The sequence below is a fragment of the Pisolithus orientalis genome (assembly GCF_024613125.1).
Source record: "Pisolithus orientalis strain OTSU chromosome Unknown F5J12scaffold_48, whole genome shotgun sequence".
NCBI lineage: Eukaryota > Fungi > Basidiomycota > Agaricomycetes > Boletales > Pisolithaceae > Pisolithus > Pisolithus orientalis.
Genome location: NW_026260829.1, coordinates 250,630 through 277,319, shown reverse-complemented (window position 1 = coordinate 277,319; position 26,690 = coordinate 250,630). Strand labels below are relative to the sequence as shown.

General features: G+C 49.0%; 10 protein-coding genes across 10 annotated transcripts; 2 read left to right on the top strand and 8 right to left on the bottom strand.

Annotated features, from left to right (window-relative positions):
• Positions 1–3,207: 3,207 nt before the first annotated feature.
• On the bottom strand, positions 3,208–7,611 carry F5J12DRAFT_434555 (uncharacterized protein). Its single transcript, XM_051739406.1, has 10 exons — positions 7,524–7,611; positions 6,571–7,457; positions 6,287–6,493; positions 6,081–6,230; positions 5,916–6,029; positions 5,742–5,861; positions 5,527–5,695; positions 5,307–5,473; positions 5,113–5,257; positions 3,208–5,063 (listed from the first exon to the last, which is right to left on the bottom strand). Exons 1-10 carry the CDS (start codon positions 7,525–7,527, stop codon positions 3,463–3,465), a joined length of 3,564 nt encoding a protein of 1,187 aa, XP_051595819.1. The 5' UTR covers positions 7,528–7,611; the 3' UTR covers positions 3,208–3,462.
• Positions 7,612–7,764: 153 nt separating this feature from the next.
• On the top strand, positions 7,765–9,809 carry F5J12DRAFT_434551 (uncharacterized protein). The gene is made up of 13 exons (XM_051739405.1): positions 7,765–7,938; positions 8,005–8,244; positions 8,296–8,309; positions 8,376–8,526; positions 8,581–8,843; positions 8,895–8,935; positions 8,990–9,008; positions 9,060–9,087; positions 9,151–9,172; positions 9,232–9,267; positions 9,329–9,353; positions 9,419–9,518; positions 9,569–9,809. Exons 2-13 carry the CDS (start codon positions 8,095–8,097, stop codon positions 9,635–9,637), a joined length of 918 nt encoding a protein of 305 aa, XP_051595818.1. The 5' UTR covers positions 7,765–7,938; positions 8,005–8,094; the 3' UTR covers positions 9,638–9,809.
• Positions 9,810–9,933: 124 nt separating this feature from the next.
• F5J12DRAFT_907370 (uncharacterized protein) lies at positions 9,934–10,541 on the bottom strand (the record flags this gene model as incomplete). The annotated part of the gene is made up of 4 exons (XM_051748925.1): positions 9,934–9,981; positions 10,009–10,173; positions 10,286–10,302; positions 10,325–10,541. The coding sequence occupies 4 exons, from the start codon at positions 10,539–10,541 to the stop codon at positions 9,934–9,936; spliced, it is 447 nt and encodes a 148-aa protein (XP_051595817.1).
• F5J12DRAFT_859462 (uncharacterized protein) lies at positions 10,446–12,505 on the top strand. Its single transcript, XM_051746808.1, has 4 exons — positions 10,446–10,872; positions 10,931–11,939; positions 11,989–12,314; positions 12,378–12,505. The coding sequence occupies exons 1-3, from the start codon at positions 10,818–10,820 to the stop codon at positions 12,122–12,124; spliced, it is 1,200 nt and encodes a 399-aa protein (XP_051595816.1). The 5' UTR covers positions 10,446–10,817; the 3' UTR covers positions 12,125–12,314; positions 12,378–12,505.
• Positions 12,506–14,646: 2,141 nt separating this feature from the next.
• F5J12DRAFT_434409 (uncharacterized protein) lies at positions 14,647–15,574 on the bottom strand. Its single transcript, XM_051739403.1, has one exon. It carries the CDS (start codon positions 15,439–15,441, stop codon positions 14,695–14,697), a length of 747 nt encoding a protein of 248 aa, XP_051595815.1. The 5' UTR covers positions 15,442–15,574; the 3' UTR covers positions 14,647–14,694.
• Positions 15,575–16,494, bottom strand: F5J12DRAFT_434446 (uncharacterized protein). Its single transcript, XM_051739404.1, has one exon. It carries the CDS (start codon positions 16,239–16,241, stop codon positions 15,708–15,710), a length of 534 nt encoding a protein of 177 aa, XP_051595814.1. The 5' UTR covers positions 16,242–16,494; the 3' UTR covers positions 15,575–15,707.
• A 327-nt stretch (positions 16,495–16,821) lies between these two features.
• F5J12DRAFT_697291 (uncharacterized protein) lies at positions 16,822–17,228 on the bottom strand (the record flags this gene model as incomplete). Its single annotated transcript, XM_051740450.1, has 2 exons — positions 16,822–17,086; positions 17,152–17,228. Coding segments are annotated over 2 exons (342 nt in total), but the record flags the coding sequence as incomplete, so codon positions are not given.
• A 733-nt stretch (positions 17,229–17,961) lies between these two features.
• On the bottom strand, positions 17,962–18,682 carry F5J12DRAFT_434403 (uncharacterized protein). Its single transcript, XM_051739402.1, has 3 exons — positions 18,675–18,682; positions 18,267–18,620; positions 17,962–18,219 (listed from the first exon to the last, which is right to left on the bottom strand). The coding sequence occupies exons 2-3, from the start codon at positions 18,514–18,516 to the stop codon at positions 18,017–18,019; spliced, it is 453 nt and encodes a 150-aa protein (XP_051595812.1). The 5' UTR covers positions 18,517–18,620; positions 18,675–18,682; the 3' UTR covers positions 17,962–18,016.
• A 1,950-nt stretch (positions 18,683–20,632) lies between these two features.
• On the bottom strand, positions 20,633–22,629 carry F5J12DRAFT_929616 (uncharacterized protein; the record flags this gene model as incomplete). The annotated part of the gene is made up of 9 exons (XM_051749502.1): positions 22,509–22,629; positions 22,408–22,440; positions 21,781–22,299; positions 21,567–21,733; positions 21,386–21,475; positions 21,159–21,190; positions 21,113–21,127; positions 20,884–21,070; positions 20,633–20,773 (listed from the first exon to the last, which is right to left on the bottom strand). The coding sequence occupies exons 1-9, from the start codon at positions 22,582–22,584 to the stop codon at positions 20,633–20,635; spliced, it is 1,260 nt and encodes a 419-aa protein (XP_051595811.1). The 5' UTR covers positions 22,585–22,629.
• Positions 22,630–25,204: 2,575 nt separating this feature from the next.
• On the bottom strand, positions 25,205–26,366 carry F5J12DRAFT_897161 (uncharacterized protein; the record flags this gene model as incomplete). The annotated part of the gene is made up of 6 exons (XM_051748003.1): positions 25,205–25,327; positions 25,374–25,691; positions 25,745–25,984; positions 26,036–26,148; positions 26,206–26,280; positions 26,336–26,366. 6 exons carry the CDS (start codon positions 26,364–26,366, stop codon positions 25,205–25,207), a joined length of 900 nt encoding a protein of 299 aa, XP_051595810.1.
• Between the last annotated feature and the right edge of the window lie 324 nt (positions 26,367–26,690).

The window sequence follows — 26,690 nt, the reverse complement described above, 5'->3', positions numbered from 1 at the left end:
CGGCTTCACTTTCTTTTCTCTTATGTTTCATCTGCCAACAACTTGGCAGATCCAATTTCCTGTGGCATCCTTCCCTCTATTTCTACGTGCATCCCTGACCCTCCTTCACTCCACTCCTCCATCACTCCTCCTTTCAGCATGGTCCTCCCTTCTCCTCTTGAAGAGTTCCTTTCAGACATCGACCCTATGCTGCCGCCTCTGCCTTTTATGCTAATGCCGACTCCCTCTCTCATCACGGTCGCTTCCTCTTTAAGCACCATCCATTCCAAAACTCCCCGTCGACCTCGTCCTGGCTCCTCCATCCAACCCTCCCCATGGCATCCACACATGTTGTCGCCAGTGACCGTCTCATATGTTGGTCTTCCCCCCACGGTGCTGATTTCTTGTCCTCCCTCGAGAGCCTTTTTCCCCAACAATCGTCTTCCGCCTTTTTCAAGTCATGCTCCAATCCTTAGACCATAGCACCCTTCCAACTATGGAGCGGGTCTTCTCCGTTTTACTCAATTCTGTGACTTACTCGCTCTCCCGGAGGAGTCCCGCATGCCAGCCTCACCCGAGATCATTTCCCTCTTTTCCGCACATCATGCTGGACACACCTCGAAAAGACTTAATAACTGGCTTGCTGGCCTCCATTTTTGGCATATTGTCAACGGCGCCCCTTGGTACGAGATGACATGCTTTGCCATGTTCGCAGAGGCTTCACTAAACTTGTCCCCCCATCTTCCAAACGTGACAAACGCCCCTCCTGTTACCATTGAGACTCTCTGCATTCTTCACGATCGTTTGGATCTGGCCAACACTTTTGATGTGTCTGTTTGGGCTCTTGCCTCGGTAGCGTTTTGGTCTTGCTGTCGCCTTGGCAAACTTCTCATTCCCTCCCAGAACGTTTTTGACCCATCTAAACATGTCTCCTGGCAAATCCTCCCTCTTTCCATCTCTTCGTTAGACAATGGTATGTGTCACTCTACTTTCCACATCCCCTGGTATAAGACCACCCTCTCTCTTGGCACGGACATTTCTGTCACTTCTCGTGATCACCACACCTGTCCCCTTCTAGCCTTATTGAACCATTGCACAGGCAGTCTCAGCATTCATCGGATGCTCCTCTCTTCGCATTTTGTACATCTTCCGGTTGGTCTCCCATGACCCACGCCTGGTTTCTCAACCGTTGCAATCAGATTTGGGTTTCTGCTGGCTTCCCCGATATGCCTGGTCACGCCTTTTGCATCGGGGGGGCTACAGAACTCTTACTTCAGGGAGTGCCTCCTGACATGGTCGCCACTCAAGGAAGATGGAAATTGCAGGCCTTTTTAGATTACTGGCGTCAAATCAATAGCATACTTCCTCTCTTCATTTCTTCATCTGCTGACTCCACCCGTTTACTTTCTCTCGATTCAATCATGGACAATTTCGCTTGTCGTACCAATCTCCATACAGTACCTTCCCGTTCTTGATGCTCCCTGTTCCTAGTACCATTGTTCTGTATATGTTTGCTAGGAATCCTATTCTGATCGCTCCTGTGCTTAACTCCAGTGTGTGGGGTGTCTCGAGGCCACTTCCGTTGTGAGCTTAGCTCTGTTATGGTCGGACCTGTGGCCTCTCCTCCTCTCTTCCACTCGCCCGCTCTTACACGCTCAGAAGGCCACGCCGCTTGTTTCCACGCACTCTTCCGTTTCGATCCCTCCCTCGACCGGGTCACGTGACCTCTTCCACCCTCAATCTCTCGGTCTCGCAGTCACGTGACTTCCGCTCTGTGCATGTGCAGTCTCGGCATCTCGGCGTCTCGGCACGCTCGCTCGATTCCAGAGCATAGTGTTCGGCGGCCTTCCCCCCACACACTAGATCGCATTCTCCTTTGTGATCTACGCTTTTCTACTCACCTTTGCCCTTTTCATCTTCTTGATCTCTTAACCTGTATCTTCATCTCTCCATCTCTGTTTGTTCACCTAGCTACGAAGGTTTAGGACCAGGAAAAACGACGCGGATTTGGCTGTACGGGTCATTATAATGATCCATGAGCTCCACAAGATCTGGTGTATTCGTCTACATAGGGCAGGTTGGCGAAAGCATGTCGAAGAAGGTGATGTATTGACATATTAGTACATGCAATCATCCAACCCGGAAAATTTTCGCAGCACATCCACTGCCCCGCACTCGATCCCATTATATCCTCACACTCGTTGACCCCGTCTACCTTTCACTTCCTCCCACCAGGATCCGAATATTGCATACTGATATACTTGTGTTGGGACCGTCGAGTTACTGGGTAAGCTGACCTTATGGTCGACATGTGGGTCTTCCCTTCCTTAGAACCATGGCTGTACCACTGTCCCTTACGAGCAACCAGAAACTAAGCTCGTGACAAGGTAACCAGCAACACAAATGGCCCGCAAGTCAGACTGATTCACAGAGCACAGCATAATCGCAATTCTTGTCACTATTCAGCGTTGATGGCCCACCATAGTTATCTTTGCAACGGACCAGTTGTACGTGAGCAACCACATCACGCAAGGTATAGTACTGTCCGCGTTCGCTGTACAGGTAGTCATGTCAAACGTTCCTTGCGACGTGAGTCACTACTATCTGACAGTGGACAACCATATGGTGGTTTCCGTTGACTTCGCTTCGTAGGATGCATCCAGTACTTTTTTTTTTCATGCCATTCTTGGGACGACACAAACCTATTAATGATCTATAACTCGGACAAAAGATATCCCTGGTCGCGTGTTGTAACAATACAAATTAGCTGACATGTAAAAATCATCAGGTCCTGGATCGCGTCGTCGCTCTTGTAGTCCTGGTCTTCGCACCGCAAACCTCTTCCCCCTCCTTTATCTTCGCATTCGCTGTTATATCTCGTCCCGTGCGAGTCGCCCTAATCGCCATCTTCCGTACTTTCGTCTTCTCTCGACGGCATATTCTGACTTCCGGAAGAACTTTGGATGTCATCATAGCTTGGAGGAACGGCGCGACAGATGATAGTAAGGGAGATAAATATGGGGTGCGTGTGGGGATCGCGATTCCTCGTCGGAGGGTCAAGCTTTCACTACACGGATGATGCTACGCCAAGATGAACAATGTCGGTAGGGCTATAATGAGGACGACTGTGACGTTGAAATCGGAACGGAAGAGCTTTCTGGGGGCACTCCGAAAACCCCCAGGAAGCCATTTCATCGAATTCGTGATACCGCACGAGAATTACTCACATGAACAGGGTTGAGGATCTTGTAAATGGCAAAGGATGTATGCATAGTACAAGTGGTAATAGATGGAGTTATTGAGACTGTCGTCATTCATGGCACATGAATATGAGCATTCTCCAACGCAGCCCCAAGTATTACATAAATAAGTAGGTAGCAATTATGAGCGCTCAACTAACGAGAACAGCACGAAATGAAAAGCGATCGAGATAAAGGATGAAAGGCAGACCAGTCTGACTCAGTTCAAACCCCCATATGCGTGTCACAGGATTTCCAAGACTTTCGCCCGAATGTTCTTGGGGGTGATGTTAGTTCCAGGCCCCGGGACGACAATTTCGCTCCCGGTAGCAACCCTCTTGTACGTTCTATTCGACTGTTGTACGAGAAGCAACGCGTTGAATGGCTGTCCGAGGCGGGCAATCATCGCTAGTGCGCGGGTGTAGCTGTCCACCGGGGGCATGGGCACAGTGGGTAATGACGCAACTTCATCCGCGTCAGAGTTAGTATCAGACTCCGAGCCATCTCCCCAAGTAACCCCATTACTCGGACCTCGGATATGATGAATCCATGGATTCACGAAGACGAATTTCTTTGCTTCGTGTAGTGGAAGATCATCTGCGGTCGTGAACTCTACATTTTCAAGTCCCGATACCCTGGCACGATAAAGCTTCTCATTGCCATTACATGGGTTCTCGAGACTTTTCACAGAGAAGACGACGCATGGAAGGTGTAGACGTCGGGTTGCAAAGCGGGCGGGGGAAAGACGATTGATGTTATTGTATATAATCCGCGCGTGGTGCCGGGTCAGCCTGCCACGTAATTCGTTGATGCACTTTTCCATTTCTTCCCCTTCGAGAGGCGGAGGGTTGTAAGCAATTTGGCTATAAACGGAAATGGAAGCTGGGAGACAACTGTTGTATGACGATGACTTCCCTGACCATGCAAGCACCGTTACCTCGCCAGTTCGAGCCACAATCTCCTCCAGGAGGTGTCCAATAGCGTCGGCTCCTTCACCGTAGTGAGGCCTGATATCAGACTTGAATATGCCGATGAGAGAATATGCAGCATCCTCCTCGACCGTCGCATTGCGGGTCGAAGCCAGACGAAGTTTCTCGTGCACCCCAAGATCGTCTGGAGAGAATGTGATGATGGTTCCGCGGGGAATCTTGATAGCATCTGCTAGCTCCTGCATGATCTCTGGAGATTCCTTGTGGTTCGGGACAATATTACCGAGGTATGGTTTCCATTCGCAGTCATAGAAAAAGATGACCTTCGGTGAGAGAAGTTCTTGTAAAGTCCATGCGCGGGTCATCCATAAACTACCGGTAAGGTCCCCGGGCTTAGACGGGTGGGCCACACCAGCGAGGAATACGAGTGTGGCTGCCGAACTCGCATACCATTTGTACATGGATGTAAGAGATTGATTAAGGACGGAACTTGTGGACTTGTCGATACAACAGGTATCTGACCATGCCCAATTGTAACCAAGTCTGCGTGTCTCCTCGCAGAATTTGCGCAATTTCTTATTCAAGGGCTCGTCCGAAAGGTTCCATACGGATTTGACTACGTTGACATCCTCGAATGACGGCTCGTTCCCTTGCCATGCGTGCGAAAACATTACGTATCCAAAAAAACCTGTAATAACTCGTCGGATCCGTTCGTTGTCTATGTCTGTCGTCATGGATGAAACAAGCTCTTTGAATGATGGATCAGCCTTGAAGATACGGATCCGCTCAGGAACGTCGCAAAGGCAACCAGAGGCGACATGGATGACGACAAGGGGACAATTTTTGAGGGTCTCGCGAACAATACAATCGATAACCGCGATCGCCTCAGATGGAGAAACATAGTTTTTGCGCAGTTCTGTAAAACCGTCATTTGTAAATATGAGGTTCATACAGGAGGTGCATACGCTTGATTGAAAAGTCATGAGATTGTTCAATTACCTGCAGCATAGACTTGAAAGCATCAATCGCGTCGTCATACCGTTTTGCTCCATGAAGAACCAGGTACTTCGTTTCGTGGCCCCAAGGGTTGAAGGAGTCTACTTTCACTGCCTATGCGGAAACTGTAGGGGACCAGCTTATAGACGAACGCTATGCGTACCATATTGGCATCCTGTAGTGCATCCTCCCACAATCCTTTTGCCGCTCGAGCTCTGCTCCGCTTGATAAACAGACCTGCGGGACTTGTAGGACTGGGAGATGATGCAGCAAATCCAAAAGCTTCATCGCCAACTTGCTCAAGTGTCGTGGCACACCTTTTGGTGAAATCTGACGGCGGTCACTAACATGCAGTCAACCAGACTGGCGGCTAAAATACGGACCTGCGATCCAGTCAGCAGTTGGCTCGCTCCTGAGGGTCTCCTCGTCTGATGTCCTGATGATGTTGAACAGAATATCCATGGCTTCGGTGGTACGTTGTTCAGTAAAGAAGGTTTCACACAGATGCTGCTGAGCAATGATATCCAATCCATTGAAATTCCACCCAAATATCTTCATAGGGGTTTAGATTAGTAGCTAGCGACGGTAGAGTACTTACGAGCGAGATCGTCACCAGCGGCGGGCATTGTTTGTCCTTGGGGGCTAAGCGTTTCGCATGCTCGATCAATGGTATTGTACGCTTGTAATCTCCTGCCTTCATGCACATAACTCCAAGGACCTGCGGAGTGTGTCAGCAGGAACACTCACATGTCTGCACATGCAGACCACACGCCTGGGTGTAAAGGTAAGTGGCCTCATCATCGCTGTTATTGTTCGCTCTCGTAGCAAGGTCCTCCACACGCGTTATCGCCTCTTCTTGATTTCCGGATTCGAACACAAGTATCGACTGAGCGGAACATAGATAAATCCTGGGAAAAATCTAGACCATCTCACACACCTTCAGTAATAAGAGAAATCTGTTATCGCGCGGCTCACAATCGTGAAAGGCGGGATCGAATGTGCGCAGCGCTCCCCCTCGATCACCCTGGCCAGGTAGAGCAACTGCCATCGCAATATGGCCGATAGGCGATGACTGAACACGGAGGGACTTGAAATGCACGCGTGAGCGAACATGTGCATGGGGAAGCAAGAAAGCAGGCTGACCTCCTTGGCGTCCTCTATGGCAAGTGCCGGATGATTCAAACGCACTCGTATGAGAGCGCGGTTTGCTAGGACGTGGTGGCTGGGACTTGAAGCACTTGCGATCTCCTCTGACAGCGGCGCCTCGATGTTGGTCAGGTTAACCTGTGTCCATGATTTGAGGGTCTCGTCACTCATTTGTACGAGTGGAAGCTGAGAAGCGTGGAGTTCCTTTAGTAATCCATTAAAGCATTACGCAACGTATTGATTGTTAGTGATGCGACGTTCATAGGTAGATGTAAACTTACAGCAGGGTCGAAAGCAAGGACATCCCCGAGATTGTGGATTGTGATATTCCAGCCATTTCCACATGCGAGATACCGCCCACTTGGTGAGAAAGCGATGCATTTGACCTCTGCGGTGTGTGTGATAATGGCACTGATCTGCTTGCGGGACACACAATCCCATAGTGAAACCGATGAACCTGCAGTACATGCAATGAATCTGTCGTTAAATGCTATAGATATCCTGTGTTGGTTGTCATGGATCGACCACTCTGAAGCCAGCGACTTGGAAAGGTCCAAACAGGTGATTTTTCCTTTGTTCGCGACGAACAGCTGCTGGCCATCAGACGACCAAGCCAACGGAGCGACCGGACTTGAACTGACTGAACCGTTTTGACCTGATTCGAACAAGACATCACCATTGTGAGTGCTGTAGACACGGAAACCTTCATTATGCGAGACAGTAGCAAATCGATTACCGTCCGGGGAGAACCTGACACCATTAACCAGAATGTGCCGGAGGGGAGGAAGGAGTCGGATACCGGAAGAGAAACTGAATATCTGGGCGTTTTGGTGGTCCGCAGTGGCAATTTTGGTGCTGTCGCTAGAGATGTCGACCCCGAATACAGAGCTACTGTGTTCTGTGAGCTCGCGCACCTTTTCATGGGTGGCTGCGTTCCAGATGGTTGCGTTCCCCGCGCGGTCTCCAGTCACAATCCACCGGCCATCCTGAGCAACGACAACAGAATAGATACTCCCATTCCCGAACATGGGTGGACCCTCTTGTTGTCCGTCTTCAATCTTCCATCGACGAATACCACTTCCATAATACCCTCCTATGACATGGCTTTCACCCGCAAAAGTGACCGCGTATGTATCACTGTAAGATACCATTTCGATCCGTCTCGCATCTTAAGTAACCACCCCAGCAAACTGTCAGTAGGGCTGCCTCAGCCTCTCTAACTGCTGGTACGCACTCATCGCCGTCGCTGGCAAGCCTGCCAAAACAGCTTCACACTGGCGTTTAGAGGGGAAAAGAAGGAAGCATCGTAGACATCGCTCCACTTAGCACCCGCAATACGTGCACTGCGGATCAGTTCACACGACAAAAGATTTTGGCAGTGTAAGTCTTTGTAATGATACCTAGTGTCAGATTATGCCCTTCCACAACATCCAGTATTTTCGTCTGCCTTCAGTAAAGTCATCTATAGAGCAAGCGTTCCCAGAAGAAATATGTCGAAGGAAAGGCGTAACTAGTACCTTGAACCTGTGCGTGTTGCGACACGCAAATATTTGTGCCTTGATGGTCGTTTCCACAGCCTCATCGGCATCATTGCTGTTAAGTCGCTTGATCATCGAATCATCATCCGCGGGACTATGTAAACGATATAGGTACATATGGTGCCCTCCTAACATATCCCAAGGTAGAGCAGCACTGCTTACCTCTTTCTTGGCAAGGATGGCTTCCATGGGGAATGATATAATACCCTTGACTGATCGCAGGTGCCAAGTCTGCACCTCGATCACGGTTACCCTCGTCCTCCTTTCATGTCGAGCAGTAGCTTTAATGCAGAGTTGACTCTCGGCCCAGCTCTGGTTGGGACAACACTAGCGTCGTGCCTCTTCGGTTGCTCCGTCATACAGACATTCGGATACTATAGGCGATTCCCGTCGGACTCGACGATCATTAAGACTTTGGTAAGTGTTCGCTACTGTATGATGTTGGTTTCTTGAGACTACGTTTAGCAGGTAGGTACCATCATGTATGTCCACGTCTTTCTGCCCTCGCCTATGAGCAATAGTGGAATTGGTTTCAATTCCCCAACTAGGTTGCTGACTCTCGCGCACATCGTTTGTGTCATCTACTGGGCATGGATAGTGACCGTCACTGCATTTGGAAAACCTAACGAAGTCACGATATTCACCCCTTCGAGAGGAGCCAATCTGGTTATCACACCTTTCATATGCTATCTTGTGCAGGTACGAAACCCTGACGAACAATGTTCTTACACAGAACTCGGCTCATTCCACCAGCTCTTCTTCGCATTCCGTCTTTACAGATTCTCCGAGAGTTGGCTGCTTTCCATGATATGTTTCGTCCTAGGTGGGATCAGTTTCGTCGGCACGCTCGTCGACGCAGCAAGAGCCCTCGATAGACAATCATTGGGAGGGAACATGAATGCTCAGTACTGGCTAACAATTTTGACCTTGGTTAGTGGTGCAATGTGTGATCTGATCATCACAACGGGTCTTGTTTTCCATCTGAGGAAACAGCGCGCAAAGACAAAGATATCGAGGTAGGTACGGTAGTCAGAATGATCGCTGATTGTGATGACTGGTCGATTTAGGACTATCGATTTACTGGATAAGTTGACTGTATGGTCGATAGGTAAGTTTCCTTTTTCTTAGGATCGCTGTTGTATCGCTCCTTACAAGCAGCCAGAAACTGGGCTTGTGACAAGGTAACCAAGCAACATGAGTTCCTTGGAATTCAGACCGACCGTAGAGCACAGCATAAATGCTGTCCTTGTCACCATTTTCGTGAGTCAGGGCTTGTTGCTGTATTAATCACAGCAGCACTGAAGTACTGATGATCCACTACAGTTTTCTTTGCAACGGACCACCTGTATGTGTAGTATACAAAACTGTGGCAAGCCGCTTCTCACCTCACACTCTGTTTGCTAGTTATATGGTCAGCGCTCTACATCGTTCTCGCAGATGGTAGGGTGTCGACTTCAGTAACTCACCTGTTGACTACGTCTTACCCGACTTTTCCTGACAGTCTACACTAATACCTTCCTTGCCGCGTGAGCTTAGGAGAGTCCTTCACCTCCGTCCACTTGCTTATAGAAATCTCTGCGCCTATCATCAGACTGAACAGCCGTACTCCTCACGTTGAACACGACATCACGCAAGGTGCAGTGCTCTCTACCTTCATTGGACAAGCAGCCATGTCAAACGTTCCATGCGACGTGAGTCGCTATTATCTGACGTCATTCTCGTCGTTGACTTTGTTTCCCAGGCTGCATCCAGTATTCCTTCCACACCATCCCTGATTCAACACAAACCTTGTGACCTCTCACCCGCCTAGGGAGTGTAGACAAATACATTATTTATGCGGCAAGTTGGAACAAGCCTGAGCGGAAGTCCTCTACATAGTTGATATGGGTTCTTATTCATATAGATTGCTCTCGTCCTCTCATTTATTCGTTTCCATTTGTCTTTATTTCTTCGTTTTCGACTACAAAGATGTGCAGTAGCCTACCCTCACATGTATGTAGGGCACAGCACAATCGCGCCTTCATCCAGCTGAGTGCGAGTGAATCACCAAACGAGGGCTGAGAGTAACAACAATAGCAGGTTAGTAGTCACGCATACTATTCTGATCTAATCAATCACGCCCAGATGATCTTCCTTAATCGTGCCTATAGCGAACTACCGAGCAGGTGAGCCAAAGCGAACGAAAAAAAAAAAAGCCAGGTAACGTGCAATTTCCGCGGCGTCCACACGAGTACCGATGATCTTCAATCGCACGCGCGTATTTTTCTCGATGATATGGTCATCTGAAGCAAATGACAGAAGCTTAGAGATGAGGTTAAATTTCATGTTAGCAAATATGAGTATAAGCTGATGATTAGCGTGAGGGACAACTTTGCGTCGCGGGCTAGCGTACGCACCTGATGTGATACGAAAACTTGTAGGGGTCCTACGTCAGCGAAGAAGCCCATGCGTTATTCACAACGCCATCAACAACTTCTCCGTTGGACGGCTTGAAAACGCGTGACAAACTCAGCCTGTTCACTTCTGCCGATGTCTATTCCTCTGTCGGTGTCCAGGATCGAGACTGCAGCGATAATGTAGCCATATTGACCTGAGCATGTACCTTTGACGTCTGCGCACAGCTTGGACTCCAAGAATTGGAGTATGCAGGGTCCGAAGTACGAAGGGTGGAGCAGGATCGTGTGGGTGAGCTCTTTCTGTAAAATGAGGTACATAGTCGCACAATTAGAGAGACAGAAGTACTTGCAATGGAGAACATGGCGGGGACACAACACGTCCCCCGAGTGACATGGGCTCGTAAAATGAACGTGGAGATCTTACCCCTGGTGTAATTTGACTTAAGAAACTATGCTGTTTGGTTACGAGTTCGCGTAGCCACGCTGTTTCGACATCTGAGCACGAGGATACCTCACTGCCAATGCACGTTAGATGTGCGGGTAAGCAGCTCTCTCTCCTGCATAAGTAATTGTCAGATCACCGACAACGGTATCATGCCGTTCCAAATTCTTTCTTCTATCTGGAGGGGTATCGTAACAGCCGCCCTATGTGAGCATCCTCTCACAGTGGTGGTCCGATTGCCTATGCTGCTAAACTCGATTCTCAGGGTTTTTTCACCTCTTTCTTGGGGCATGGCTTTCCCAAGGCACTCTTCTACATGATAATCATACGAGGGTCGGCTGTAATGCACAGGACAATGGCACTAGTCGTTTCCGGAGGAGTACTTCTAGTACCGGTTGGTCTCTGACCATGCCCAACGTCTCCCCAGACATGCCCCCCCGTCCAGAATTCACCCCGTTCACAATTCCATACCTTTGCATGTCCAAGCCATATGATGGGAAAGGGTTCTGGACATATCCAGAGCGCCACGGTTGGATCATACACACGAAGGACGAGAAATGTCATGTCCTCTGTCCACCAGGCATTTGCCGTGACGGCATGAGCCTGGCAGACATTGGCCGCACGAGGCAGGCCCAACCGCCAATATTATCGCGTGTCGACGGAATGCCAGTCACTGCCAGTGACAAAGTCGCGTTCCTCCAAGCTTGGCTCTTCTTTGGCGTCCTCACGGAAGTCTCCGCTTTATGCGGACTCGAGCTCGATGTCGAGGTAGAGTTCATTGTCGGCAATGGATCTGTCTCCACTGCGAAGCTCAATGGCTTACCAGGGAGATGGTTCGCGGCTGCAGTGAAGAAAAATCGAGCAGGTGATCATGTGTTCATGGAACATATTCTATCGATCGCGCGACATGCAGTCTTAATACTCTCTGAAGAGCTCGCCGAGGATGGTACCCGGAGGTTCGAGTACACGTACGCCGAATGTCGTGTCCTGCACTCTCTCGACATCACCGCCCGTATTGTCGCTCTGCACCTGCTTTTGCACGTATACATGCCCGGATTTATGGTGACCAATGAGAATGGATGGGGCCACGAGAGGATCTTGAAAAGCGTGGACTGGATCGGCCGCGAATGCGAGGGATTGGACCAGTTGTCCGATATAGCGCAGACGGAACTCGCAGAGCGAGGTTGGTGCACGAGCGAGATTTACCTGCTAGCACCTGACGACCTGGCCTTCGCATCCCTCCTGACTCTCCCGGGAATCAGGGATCATTCTGGCTGTGGAGATGTTATTTGTAATGCATATCAGACAGATGAGGCGACTTACGTTACGAGGCATGTGCAGGACGGATGCAGCTGCAACTTCGTGGGTGTACCGACAGGTCTTTTGGTTAATGCATTGTCCCAGGACAAGGTTCCCAAACTGTGTATTACTGAGCAGTTGGAGTTACGAATGGTTGTAGAAGATAACTACCCATATATTGCGTTCTCCCATGTTTGTACGTCTCCATTGCTGTCCACTCCTTCTTCCACTGATCTTCTGTCTCCATTAAGGGGCCGATGGGCTTGGAAACCCGCTCACAAATGCACTTCCTAGATGCCAGCTTCGTCGATTGCGTGATTATGCAAACGAACTATACCGCGTACACAATCCTGCATTAGCCTCTGAATCAGCTGACTTGCCAGTCGCACTTTGGCTGGATACGCTCTGCATACCCGTCGAGCCAAGCGCAAGAGCGTACCGCAGGAAAGCTATCCAGCTCCTAGGGGAGACTTTCAATGAAGCAGATGCGGTCTTGGTTCTCGATCGGGAACTCGAAGTCGTCGAATCTGCTGCAGCGTCATTTTTGGAGCTGGGGTTGCGCATCCTGTGCAGTGGCTGGATGAAGCGCCTATGGACACTACAAGAGGCAACACTGGCGAGTGAGGCGCATAGCGTTACTCTCCTGTACTTCCAGATGCGCGATGGACCTTTCTTGTACCAGAAATACGATCACAATAGGAGTGCGTTACGATGTGTCGACGAACGCACAACCGAGATCCAGGCAGAGGAGCGGTCTCTTCTTCACGACAGAGGTACAATGCTGGAGCTCGGGGCGCAACTACCATCTGTGGGCATGATGCGCAATATGCGACAAGGCTGGTCGCCATTCAAGGTCATACACTCTGCCATAGAGCATCGATCAACTGGCAAAGCCGAAGACGTGTACCGGTATGCATTTCCTCCCTATTGGGCAAAGACCTATCTACTATTCTTTCCGGTGCGGACGTAGAGCAACGAATGGCCAACTTCTACGTTCTCATGCGGGAGGTCCCACTTGGTGTGATGTGGTGCGAGGAACCAGAGAAACTAAGCATTAAGCCGTTTCGTTGGGCGCCCCTATCGATCACTGCCTGCCTGCAAACCACTTTCACGGGTTGGGAATATTGCGTTTGCGACTCTGCTAGCCTGCATGTCAGGTACAGTGGCTTTGTCTTTGCTGAGAGCGAGGAAGAACGGCATGATTCAGAGGCAATGCTTCCCCACGTCATCGACATGGTATCTGCTGAGACAGGCAGTGTATTAGGGCAACTCTTTGCTCCTCCATGACGGGCACGTCAGGAAATTTCGCTGCAGCGGAGTTTAGCAGTGATAGTCAGGCATGATGATCATCCTGGTATGCATCCCACTGCCACGATCGTGATCGTTGAGGGCACTGTCGAAGTGGACAGTGAGATGCAATTGACCGAGGTTGTGTGCGGAATTGTTGGTTACGATCGGGCTCCAGGCACGGCAGTTCGTGTCCATGCCACAGCATTCGATCAGATGTGGTGTATAACCTAGCTTGTACTACGAGGGAACATCCACGTCCACACACTTGTCATATGCACATTTATGTAAGCAAACTAAGTTCAAGTTAGACTTCTGTCGATTTGCCATAATCCCAGTAACCTCTCGCGCACCTAGGAGGGAGTGCAGAGAAGTACGTTATCTGTAGTTCAGACAAGAGATCCCCCAATTGCATGTCGCAGTAACAACAATGCATGATAATACAAATCAACTGACATTCAATTAAGGTTGTCACGTCCTGGATCGTGTCGTCGCGCTTGTAGTCCCGGTCTTCGCTCCTCCAGTCTTGGCACCACCGCTCTCTTCCCACTCCTTCGACTCCGCGCCTGCCGTAGTACCCCGTCTCGTCCGAGTAGTCGTCGTCACGTTTCCAAACGTACTCTCGTCCTCTTTTGACGGCGTACTGTCTTTATCCACAACCTCGGAGCTCACTTCCGGACCAGCTTGTAGTCGCCGTTGAACCCGCTTTCTTTCTCGTCATAGACGTTCCAGCCTTAGTAGCACCCGTAGCGGGGGGTTTAACCGTCGACGGTGCCGGCGCTCGCCTAGTGCGACCCGCCGGACCAACATTGAACGTCACCCTCCGCCTCATTCCGTTTCGCCTTCATGGCCGTCGTTGTGGTTGGATGCGTCCTTCGTTTCGAGCAAGGCTCGTCTTCTTCAGCGGTATGACATATCGTGTCGAGCGGGTCGTCGTCATCCTCGTCAGCTGGTTGAGCAGTCTCACTTGGCGTTGACCTGCTTGATCTCGAACCTGAACCACCGGAACCAGAGCGACCACGTACGTCATCAGTCCCACCACTCGTTGTGGTGCTGCCAACTCTCTGAATGCTGCCCCTCGTGTCCCTCGCAGCAGCAGTAGTTGCAGGCACACCAGACGACGAACCCCGGCCTGCCTTCGTTGTTCCCCAAAGAGATTTAGGTCTAGCAGCGGCGACAACAGGTTTGTTACATGTCGTTTTCGGCTCGACGACTTCAGGAATTAGTGTTCCCTTGATACGACTCGGAGGTCGTTACGGTGTCGTTCGCACCGACGAAAGGGACAGTCAGTGTTCGGGCGTCGATGTGAAGCGATGCGATGCGATGCACAGCAGGACAGAAGAGTGATGATGCGTGAACTTATAACCTTTGAGTGACTTTCAGTCTTTGCTTTCATGCCTCTCACGGCTTTAGGTTCCAAGGATGCAGATAGCCGCCACGGCTTCAGCTAAGTGTGAAGAAGGGGAAGGGGAATAAAATAAACACGAGCCCCCGGAGCAGCACACAAGACGCAGCTCGTTGTTTACAGGTCTGCTCCCTTACTCTCAATGGCTTCGTCTTGCTCGGTGCGGCTTCTGGCACTTCAGTTGCAGGGGAGCTAAGCACATCATCAGTTGGTACCTCCTCGAGTTTCAAAACAGTCGTTCCCTCCGTTGTCACCGTTCCGGAATTCGCATTTAACCTGGACGTCCGATGCCGCGTCGTAATGGTCTGCGGCACAGCAGCATGTCCCTGTTCAGTCACCGTCTTGTCATTACCATCATCACGTTCATAGCTTTCCTTTCCACTAGACTCCTGCTGCTGCCATGCTACTGGTGTGCCCATCATCTGTTTTACGCCCTCCATTGCTGGTGTCCCATCACCTGCCCTGCCCCTCCCTTCCTCCTTCAAGAACGTCTTTACCCTATCCATACTCGGCATCTGGATGCCCTCGCAAGAGATGGGAACACCTTCGAATAGATGGTGCATGCTCTGCATGGCAGGTGTGGCAGCTCCAACGTCGTATTTAGGCTTGGAGAAGAGATGTTTGAACGAGCCCAATTGGGGGGTCTGGGAGGATGGTCGGGTGAGAGCTGGGAAGGGGTGTTCGGTTGGCGCCTGTTTGTCTTTTTCTTGGTATAACGCTGCTAAGTCGGCCTCAGCTCTGTTTTCTGCACCAATACCTGGGGTTGTGGAAACCTCAACGTCCATAGGGCCACCGTCATCTCTTTGTATACCACCATTCTCCTTATTACCCTCATCATTCCCAACGTCACTCTTCTCGCCTTCTTCCTCCGTACCACCCTTTCTCTCAGCATCATTCTCCTGGCCGTCTCCCAGATCTACTCTTGTCCCATCCGGAGACCCATCACTCTCCCCACTGTGTACCAACGCACTTTCGCTCTGTCTCCTCTTCAACCCCTTTTTCCTCCTCGCCGAACTTCCTCCGTTGAGGGCTCAGAATGCCTCACTCCAGCTTACTCCTCCAGCTTCACCTTCTGTGGTGTCACACGTGGTACTACTGTACCAAGATCCCCTTCCATCTCCCCTTCCTCTTTCTCATCTAGTGTGGGCACGACGATATCGGTGACTTTCCACTTGGGCTCGACACATACTCTTTGCGGTCCACCAAGTGCAATAGAGGAAGAAGACTGTCCCCCAAACGAGTTTCTCCCTGCACCTCGGCCCACGCCTGTGGTCAAACTGACGCGTGGGATTTGCAGTGTCATAAATGTTCCCAGGGATCGGTATGCGAGGAGAGTGTCGACTACAGTTCTGTTTGTAGGAGCTGCGTTTGTAGTTGAATTGGGTTGTTGAAGACCTTGGATGGACGGAGGGAGCGCCTCCAGATCAACGACCATCTCCGCCCACGAGCGTTCAGCATATATTCTCAAGAGATTTGCAACAATGGACAGACAACTGAACTCTTCATCCTCGGGCTTGTGTTTCTTGTCGTCCTCAGGTGCAGCGAAGGACGAGCGAACGTCCATCCAAAGCCATTTTCCAAGCATAAACTCTTACGCCATCCAGTCGGTTGATCCGTTTCCTCTGTCTCCTCGTCCCTGTCTTCCCCCTCCCTCTCGTCCTCGACCCTTGGTCATCTTCAAGGACACCCAAAATGATTTCTTCTACCTCTTTCTCCTCCGGCTCCTCTTCCTCCCACTTGATTCCTTTTTGCAATACTGCGCGTTGTGCAGAGCGCATCATTGTATGCTGAATGGATGGCCGAATATGCTGGGCAGAAAGGTGTGGTGGGAGGTGCGATAGGTTGCTAGCGACGTCGTTGGTATTGTGGGGGTGGAGGTTCTGGGACGTCGACTTCGACTGATTCGAGCATGACGAGGTCTGCGTCCTCTTCAAGAACATGGGGATGATCACCGTCCATGAGGACAATTTCTTCCTCTTCCTCTTCACCATCCTCGTCTCGATCATCATTCTCGTCGTCGTCATCATCAGAATCAGAAGAGGAGTTGGGACGCCCATGCTCGTTATTATGTGCTCTCTTGAGAGTCCGGTATTAGTGTTTTAGTGGGGACGACTGTTGTCTTTTCAAGAGCGTCTGCAAAATCCTCAATTTTTTGCGTTTTTCCCTCTTGGCGTTAATACCTCTACACTTCTAATCATCGATATTCTCAGCATTTTCTTCCCCGCCCTTGGAGTCATACCCGCACCCGTATTCACTGATGATCCGGTCGCATTTTTTGTCGGCGAAGGCGAGGAGTAGAGTGGTGTATGCATTTCCTTGGGAGGGTAAGTCAACACGAATCGTTTTCCGCGTACTTCGAGGGTGGAAATGTTTCGTACGGGTACAGTCATTGGGAGTGAGGGGTTTTGGAATGGGAGAAATACTAGACATCTGTCGACGAGAATACCTGATGCACTGACAACAAATGCCTTCCACCAGCCAAGGTGAGCGTGCACACGAATGGAATTACGACGCGCACCTGCTTTTTCTCTTGAAAGATCACCTTTGCGTGTACTGAGCTCGCTGAAGAGTAGGGAATGCTATGACTGGCGTTGCTGGGTCGACGCGCTTCATTGGTTGCAGCACTTGTGCCAATCCAGCCAACCCTGAGAATGCACCATCAGAACAATTGAGCTATAGTTATATAGCTATATAGGAAACTGGAACTGTGGCGATGATGCAACATGGACCGTGCACTCCGATATCATTAGTAAGCTTGTCAACACCAGCCCCTATCTAGTTTTATGCAACGTCTCGGTGCATAGGAAGTCCTACAGTGTCGAGGCATTCCATTCAGCTGAACAGGTAACCAAAGGCTTATCGCAAAGCAGGAGTAAGGGAGGTTCCAAGGATACATTAGTCGGCAAGAGTACACCACCGAATGATATTCCGCTCATACTATGTCACTCAACATGCTTTTACATTGCCACCTACTAATCGTACAAAAACACACTTTGAAAAAGAAAAAAAAAAAAAACACTCCAGCATATCCATGGATTTGTGGCTGCAACACTATGACATTTAACTACATGGCATGCATCAGCCAGAATGCTAACTTACACATTGCAAGTACAACTGCTGTTCAGAGTGTCCATTATGTTAGAACAGAGTGTTACTTCGGTGATTACTTATGCACTAACATGCTCGGTGAGTTAGCCCTGGATCTGCCACATCCCGACACCGCCGAAAACGTAATTTTCAGCTTTAGCTAAAGGAGTATTAGCTTTTGGTGCCACAATTGTGACACATGAGCTCACTCTTAAACTAGTGGGGTTTGAGTGGGGTGTTCGTTAATGTATGACTTTCAGATAGTTTTAAAACTCATACCACAGCAGTAATCCTCATTTTGGTCCAGAAGTCAATTATGACACGACCCGCAACAGACGCAGTCCCTGGCTCAGCGGAAGGGTAGGGTGGGAATTGTTGTGCATTAAACCCACTCGGTCCCGGTAGAGGGAGCGAGCCTCTGACATAGAGGGTGCCATGCACATTTTTGCAGTCCTTGAGAGCATATTTCTTGTCGGCTAGGTAATATGATGAACAAGTGATCTGCGCTTGCCTGCCTACTTACCACCGTATTTGAATGGCCCACTGTGTATAAAAGTTCCTATCGCCTCCACTGTGATGTCTTGTTCCAGGGGGTTTTGGTTCGTGGTTTTAACGGTCAGTTTTGCCGGAATATCCTTGATTATGTCGGTCGTCCCCGGCATTTGGTCTATAATACTTTCAAGCGGGAGGCGAAGCCCGACGTTCTGTGCCTCCTCAGGATCATGAAGGAGCAAGAAAGCAAGGGCGCTCTCCCCAGTGAGCACGCTAGTCATTGGATGTGAGTGATAAGCAAGGTACTTGTGGACTGAGGAGTCGATGTCTGTTTCATGTCTCTTATATACAGGTACTGGTAAATGCTCAAATCAAAATGGCAAGGCTCAATGCCTATGTCAGGCTGACCGAAATTTGCAATTGAGTAGCACCAACTAACCTTGGGGCATTCACGTTCCTCATCGAATTGGTTGGCATTCTTTTCCATGGAACGGTTCTAAGGTCAGAAGCACTGTCCACACATGACGGAAATGATGGCAGGCTGACTGATATTTGCAAATTAGCAATGCTGACTATGGCTCGTGTTCTTCTCCATGGAACCACTCCACTGGGAAGAGGATTTTGATTTTAGAATTGGGGTCAGAAGCATTGACCGCACTTGAATTGGAATTGGATTGCAACCACAACGCGCAGCCCTTACGTCATGGTATGGACCTTCAGGTGAACGCCACTGACCAATTTTTGGGAGAAAAGCATAAAGTGACATTGTGCAAACAGACCCGATTATCTCGAGTAGACCTCATGGCGGATGGGAGAGAAATGGATCAATAAGGTAGTGTTAGAAGAGAAGTACTTTTCGGAAGTCAAGTTTGATTCGCATGCGATCTCGTGGACATATGAATGAAAAGGGGAGGCGATGGCAGACGAGTCAAAACCAAGCAATATATCGAGAAACGTGTGGAACATGTCAGAAGGCGGTGCACTCCTCAGAGCCCTGTGTCGACTCCTTAGAGGACACATCACACACCTTCTGGAAATGACCTAACAAAGCTTATTGAGTCTCGCCGACCTTCTGCTTGATCTGCTCAGCAATGACAGAGGTGTCGCCAGTGAGACCTTCAGAGGCCAATTTACGGAGTTCTCCAACAAGTTTGGACACCTGGCTCTCGGTAGCATCGAGTTCAAACACGTGTCTGTAAATGACCTTGATAGCAAGTATAATCCCGCAAATGATCAATGGCCGGATGGGCCGCGGGATTTTATAAGGTGGGTGGGGGTGTTGAATTGATGTTTGTAGATCTCCGATCCAGCCCCTCTGCCCCGCCACCACTTCTTTGAGCTCCGTATCCCACCGATACCGTCAAACATTCATTTCCTCTCCCCTGGATCTGAACCCTACCCCACAAAACACGGCCTTATGCGACGACAAAGATAAAGACACATTCAGGTCGCACCCCGTACGGTGGAATTATTCTTGTCGACATTATCACACAGGTCAATGCCGCAGTTACCGACCTTCAGAGCTTGAGTATCATATATCTCCAAGCTCTTGAAATCTTTGATAGTGTGGTCACCACCGTGACACTCGTGCATATTTTGTTCGGGCGTCTATCCCACGACTCATGAAGTGATGTAGTTGAATGATCGCAGGTCACTCGCCCAGCGATACCATGGCAGGAAAGGACAGCAGCGATGTTAATCCTCCAAGTCAACTCCAAGTGTCTACCTCGGTGTATCTTGCTCTCAAGACACTGAATTCTACATAACCAACTATGTGCAGATCATTGGGTATCAATGTGAACTGTATCTTCGAAAGCACGCCTTTACAATGCAGCTCTGATCCCTGCAGATTCAGAGGTTGTAGTTGGCTCTCGAAGTGTGCTGCCGAATGTGTAGTTACAGCAAAGTTACAGGATAATACCTTCAGTAGCACCCTGAACTTCATGCATTCATAAATGGTGGTGAACGCGGTGGTACGTTACCAAATGGCTACAGCGGTTTCGTTCGCTGACATTTTGCTCAGAATAACCTAGTCATCTCCACACACTTCGACGTCTACATACTCTGTCACATATTTCCGGCAATGTTTGAATGCCTCTCATGGGGAGTTCCGCGGACCGCATTTTTTCAAATAATAATATCAACCTCGCACGTAGGTACCATAGCACGGGGATATGGTTGGTCCTCTGCTTATTTGCTATTTGACAATTCGACATCCTTAATATGTAGCGTGCACGGGAACTTACTCTGCGAGTTGCTAGTGGCTATGTGCATGATACAGGTGAGTGCTGAACACGTTCCAGGGTACAGATGGATTTTCGAATAGCTGGTCCTAAATTCAGCACACACCGATCACGCAATGCCTTTTTCTGTCACTCATTCGACGAGACGGTACGGTCACAGCTGAGTCAGTGTCCCATCATCGATTGGTTTTAGGCCTTCGTGCCCCCCGGCTTCTGCAATTTGCAATCCGTGGTTGGCGGATTGGCGCCCACATTTCAAATTGCCATTACCCAAGGATTTGAGTGCCTTAGGGGCCTTTTGCACATCCGGTCGTATTCAGCTCATGTGAGGAAATGGATAATTCTCTTATCATGCTTCTGATGGCTTGAGATAAACCATATGGAGGTCGCGGGCTCCGGTGTGACCCTAGACATTGCGGTAGTTTGGAGAGGGCGCCAATCGATTATCTCCAGCATGCAAAGATAGCCAGTCCTCTTGCTGTGTTCTGGGCGCCATCTGGGGGTGTTATTCGAGCACTGTTTGAAAGTGTGTATCGTTATGGAAAGCCCGGGACCCCGCTCCGGGTTCTGGGCATTCGGGAGGGCAGTACTACTAGAACGTTGAGGTAACATCGCAGTTTTCCTTGAAACATACCATCTGTACGTGCATCTGTGCATACAAACTGTGGTAAGCCACTTACCCAAATTCGGCCTCTCCATCGCTCTCTAATGACTAGTTATATGGTCAGCACCCTACATCCTTCTTGCAGATGATGGTGCCAATTACAGTTACTCGCATTCGTTGATTAGTTTTACCCCATAGTCTACACCGATGCCTCCCTTTCTGCGTAGGCTTAACAAGTCCCATACTCCTCTCCACTCCGCCGACAAAAGTCTCTGTACCGCTCTCCAGCCACACTCTTCACACCATACACCACATTTTTGTTTTCAAGGTTGCGTGAGGTATTCCTTCTGTGCCATCTTCGGGACTACACAAAACAAATAACCTCTTGCTTCCCTGGAGTGTAGACAAGTACATTACCTATGGTTCAAACAAAAGATCCCCCAATTGCGTGTTTTAGTAACAACACATGATAATACGAATGCACTGAAATCAGAAAAAAGATTATCATGCCCTGGATCGTGTCGTCGCTTTCGTGGTCCTGGTCTTCGCACCACCACACTCCTACTTTTCCCCCTCCTTCGACATCGCGCCTGCCGAAGTACCCTGTCTTGTGTGAGTAGTAGTAGTAGTCGTTGTTGTCGTTGTTGTCACCTTAACAAACGTCGCATATCCAGACGTATCCTGACCGCTGGACGTACTCTCGTCCTTTTTCGACGGCGTATTCTCTTTATCCACAACCTTGGAGCTCACTTCCGGAACAGCTTTTGTAGTTGCCGTCGAACCCGCTTTCTTCCTCGTCGTAGAAGTTCTAGCCTTAGTAGCACCTGTCGTGGGGGGTTTAACCATCGATGGTGTCGGCGCTCGCCTGGTGCGACCCGCCAGACCAGCAACGCCGCCTTCCACCTCATCCCGTTTCGCCTTCATGGTTGTCGTAGTTGTATGCGTCCTTCTTTTTGAGCAAGGTCCATCTTCTTCAGCAGCATGACCTATCATATCGAGTGGGTCGTAGTCATCTTCCTCAGCTGGTCGAACAGTCACACTGGGCGTTGACCTGCCCGACCTCGATCCTGATCCTGATCCACCTGAACCAGAACGACGTCCTGCGTTATCAGTCCCACCACTCGTTGTGGTGTGGCCAACTTTCCGAACGCCGCCCCTTGTCCCCCTCGCAGCAGCAACAGCAGTCGCAGGTACAGTAGACGACGGCAATCCCTGGTCTGCTTTGGTGTTCCCAAGCGAGATTTAGGTCTAGTACCGGCAACAACAGGCTTGTTATGGGTCACTTTTGGCTCTATGACAACTTCAGGGATTGGTGCTCCCTTGACATGACTTGGAGGTCACTTCGGCACCTCTGGCACCTACGAAAGGGATAGTCAGTGTTCATGATGCAACAAATAGTGCAATGGAAAAGTGGTGATGCATGTACTTATGACTTCAGAGTGACTTTCAGCCATTACTTTCCTGCCTCCAACAACTTGGGTTCCAAGGATGTGGATGGTCATGGCAGGTTGAGTTAAGCATGACGAAGGGAATAAAATAAACACAAGCCACTGCAACAGCAGTGGTACATGAGACCCCATGTAGTCCATTTAGTCACAACATATAGGTAGCCTGTGTGCCAAAATGCCAACACTTATATAGACCCCATGACAGGCCCATCTAAATAGATTAGCCATGACACATGGACAGGCCTGAGGGCCTATAGTGAGAGCAACATACATATGGGCCTGTAAATGCAATTCCACAACATATGGGAGGGCCTGTGGAGGGTAAGGATGCTGCAACATATAGATGGGCCCATGACCAAGTAAGTATGCTAAGCTACTGTAAGACATGGACAGGCCCACCTATTGTATCATGAAGAAGGTCACAACATATGGATGGGCCTGCCCATCATATGCTTTATAGGGTCACAACATAAAGAGGGGCCCATCTATGATAGATTACAGAGTTGGCAACATATGGAAGGGCCTGTCTTTGGGATAATATACCCCTGTCACAACATATAGATGGGCCTGTCCATAGCAAGATGTATGCCTGTCACAACATAAGGATGGGCCTGTCAGTAATATCATTGACAGTGTCACAACACATAGACAGGCCCATCTAGTAAGATGCATCCCTGCCATAACATAAAGATGGGCCCATCAGTAATGTCATTTATAGCATCACAACATATGGAAGGGCCCTGCAGCAGTATCATTTATGCAGTCACAACATAAGGATGGGCCCTTCAGCAGTATTATTTATATGGTCATAATGTATGGATGGGCCCTTCAGTAATATCTTTTATATCACCATAAAACAAGGATGGGTCTGTCTAGTAAGATCCACCCCTGTTGCAACATAAGATGGGCCCAACACCAATAGCATGTATAGCATCACAACATATTGATTGGATCACAGCAAAATATTGAGGCAAGCATCCTGACATGCTGTAATTTTCCAACAAGCTGCAAGTGGCTCACCCACTATACAACTCTGACCTCATCCACCCCAAGCATGAATACTATGCAAGACATGTCTAAAACCCCCCATGGATGGTGAATGGAACTAATAGACTGCATTGTGTCATACATGAAAGCCAGATTTCAAGAGGAGGTATTCAGTGGACCTCGTGCCCTTCCAGATATATTGATTCCATTTCTGGTGTTATGTGATGCAGATTGCATATTGTCAGTAATCTCACAGGCCTATCATCACCTGAGTAAGTCCATCATAATGGTGTGATGGAAGTTTTCATCTTTCCACAGTCAATGTCAGGAAAAATTGGGGTGGAAAAACCTGCAATGCAGAAGCTGCTGAGAGATACATGGAAGTGACTGAGCCATCCATTCTGGTGACTGACTCAAACACCATCTGCGTTTGGTATTTGCCAGATGCTCTCAGCCCAAAAAGAAGGGTAAGGGAATGCAGAATCTCATATTCTACTGACTTAATGCAATGGCAGGCCAACATATGGAACTGCCTTCATCTTCTGAGGGAACCACTGTGGGAGAGCATAAAGGCTTCCCCACAGGCATGGCAGATGGACAAGTCATATTTCTGTGATAATGCTGAGTTGAAAGGTGCCATCAACCTGTCACCTGCATGGTTTCAACAGGGTCATGGGGTGGGTGATCATTTCTTTCCTTGTGAATAAAGTGCTCATCTGTCTTGAAGCCCCAAAATGGCTTCCTGGAAGCCTCACAGCTGCTCAAATCCAGGATGGAAAACACTTCTACAAGGGAATGGGTTGACCAAATGTCCAACACCAATGCCCTGTTATCTGTGATCCTGCATGTCATCCATCCATGAATGTATGCAGATGGCAGGGAAGTGTTGATCTGCCTTGGCAAACAGGTGGAACAGCAGGCAGATTCAGATATGAGCTCCATACTGCCAATATGGAGCTCCATGTATAGCAGCATGTCCATGATGGTGAATCAGGCAACTTGTTACCACAGGGATATCAATGGACAGGATCCATGGTATGACATGCTGGTAACTGTGGGCAACTACCCACCCTTGGACTTTGTCATTCCAACATTGAATCTGTGGCTGTGCTACAACCCAGGGACAATCATTGCATTTTCAGGTTCAGCACTGGAGCATGGGGTGGGAGCTATAGACAGTGACAGAGCATGCCTGGCATACTACATGCATGCCAATGTACATCAGTCAGTGCACATTCCCATGTGTCAACCACCACAGATGGATGACCTACTACCTAGACCAGTTGCAACTGGACAGCTGTTGATTTGAAGCTGCAAAATTTAATGTAAGATTTAGTAGGTGATGCAGATCTCATATTTTATTAGGATATGCTGGCTCTTGAACTTTGGACAGGTGGTGTTGCCAAGATTTTGCAAATGGGCAGGTGCTTCAACATCATAGATTGGGCAGGTACTCAGAGCTAAAGGGTGTGCATCATAAACTGCAAAAAAAATAAACCTACTCAGGCCATCATGCAGATGGGTGGGGGTTCAGACATCATGTGAATGGGTGGCATCTCATAAATGATTGACATTTACAGCAATGTATATTCAACCAACTCCACAGGCAAAAACATGTAAACTATTGAAGCAGCATGCCCAACAACCTGTGCAATGCCCACCACCTAGTGTAGAAATGGTCAATTTGTCAACCCTGACTGTTGACAACATCGGCATATTTCTGAATATTTTTGATGCAGTAGTTTACCTGCTCCTTGATATGGCCATCAAGACAGTCTGCAATTGGCACCTCAGGCAATGGCCATAAGCCCTGGGCCATCATCAACTATTTGCAGCAACGAGAATAAGCAGCATACCTTAGAAAAATCCCAGGCCATGGAAAACAATCCCTTGCCTTGCAATCTTTGGGAATCTGCTGCATATTCCTTGGAATGATATAGCCACCAAGGGAATGCAAAGCTGGAATTGGGATCAACTGCATGTGGGGTCCAATGCAGGATGATGGCACTGATATTGTCAATTATGCAAAATGTGCTAAGGGGAAATAGCTGCATTTGATCACAGAAGCTAACCTCATCATCTTGGTGTCTGAGGTATGCATGGTAGCATGCTGGGAGGGGAGGAGTATAACTGGCATGCAACACTATCACCAGAATCAAGCTATTAAGCTGATTCTGAAGGAATTACATATCAGTCCCACATTGTGAAAAATTGATGTAAAACCTACCAAGTCCATTGCTAGGTTTGCAAACCAATGTGTGGGCCATCCCATGATATCAGCAGTCTGCTTCAGATGTACAGAGGCCACCTCAATCTGGCATGCCAAGTAGAGGATACCCATCTCTACCACAGACTGGCAAGATGGGTGTGATTGGCTGGTGATGAATGGCTTGGGACAATTTTCAAAGGTGGAACACAGATAATGAACAACTTCCATCAGATTGAGCATATTGACGAGTTGAAGGCCCTAAGAGGCTGCACCATACTGGTCCCTTGCAGCTGTGCCAAATTCTCTCACAATGGCATTCGCAGCCCACACAAGGTGCCTATCGAGGGTGGGATCAAGTGGTGTGTCACTGGGAGTGGTGTTTCCATGATAGCAAGATATGGCAGCATGTAAGGCATGCAGGACTAAAATTATCAATGTCAAAGGTGTATCAGATTAAGCTCATGCCCATACCTCCATACCTTGATCATATTGCAGAACAGGTGCCAATCCCCATTGTTCCATTTGAAGAGATTGCTGTGCAGATGGAATTTCACCTACATAATCAATGGATATCACTGATCACATGAATAGAACCAAATAAATGCTCACCATTGCATATTTCCTTGAAAAGATCCCTCATCTCTGATCATTCAGGCATGCCAAAAGTCAAACAGTTTGTGCCATTGTCCTCATCCACTGCCAAGTCAAAAGATTCAACAGGTACATTTGAAATGAGTGGGGGAGGCATTGGTTCCCTCATATCCTGCAATTGCACAAGCAGGTTAGTCAGAGAATCAGGTCAAGGAGATCAGTCCCTCAGATTTGATGATTCATGGGTGATGGGCAGAGGAGATGGTTCCTGCACATTCTGCAAGTCTGCCAGAAAATCGACCTGCATAGTAATGTCTTGTGCAGGTGTTAAAGACCCATCCATCCTGTTTAATTTCTTGGGTGTGACTGGTGG

Coding starts and splice junctions, on each gene's coding strand:
- F5J12DRAFT_434555 (XM_051739406.1), bottom strand. Junction 5,696..5,741: donor CGCTGGTGACGATCTCGCTC/GTAAGTACTCTA, acceptor ACCCCTATGAAG/ATATTTGGGTGGAATTTCAA. Junction 5,258..5,306: donor CACTACAGGATGCCAATATG/GTACGCATAGCG, acceptor GTTTCCGCATAG/GCAGTGAAAGTAGACTCCTT.
- F5J12DRAFT_434551 (XM_051739405.1), top strand. CDS start 8,095: ATGTCGAGCAGTAGCTTTAATGCAGAGTTGACTCTCGGCCCAGCTCTG. Junction 9,354..9,418: donor ACTAATACCTTCCTTGCCGC/GTGAGCTTAGGA, acceptor GCCTATCATCAG/ACTGAACAGCCGTACTCCTC. Junction 9,519..9,568: donor TGTCAAACGTTCCATGCGAC/GTGAGTCGCTAT, acceptor TTTGTTTCCCAG/GCTGCATCCAGTATTCCTTC.
- F5J12DRAFT_859462 (XM_051746808.1), top strand. CDS start 10,818: ATGCCGTTCCAAATTCTTTCTTCTATCTGGAGGGGTATCGTAACAGCC. Junction 10,873..10,930: donor TATCGTAACAGCCGCCCTAT/GTGAGCATCCTC, acceptor CTCGATTCTCAG/GGTTTTTTCACCTCTTTCTT. Junction 11,940..11,988: donor GGAATCAGGGATCATTCTGG/CTGTGGAGATGT, acceptor GAGGCGACTTAC/GTTACGAGGCATGTGCAGGA.
- F5J12DRAFT_434409 (XM_051739403.1), bottom strand. CDS start 15,441: ATGGACGTTGAGGTTTCCACAACCCCAGGTATTGGTGCAGAAAACAGA.
- F5J12DRAFT_434446 (XM_051739404.1), bottom strand. CDS start 16,241: ATGCTTGGAAAATGGCTTTGGATGGACGTTCGCTCGTCCTTCGCTGCA.
- F5J12DRAFT_434403 (XM_051739402.1), bottom strand. CDS start 18,516: ATGACTAGCGTGCTCACTGGGGAGAGCGCCCTTGCTTTCTTGCTCCTT. Junction 18,220..18,266: donor TGGGCCATTCAAATACGGTG/GTAAGTAGGCAG, acceptor CATATTACCTAG/CCGACAAGAAATATGCTCTC.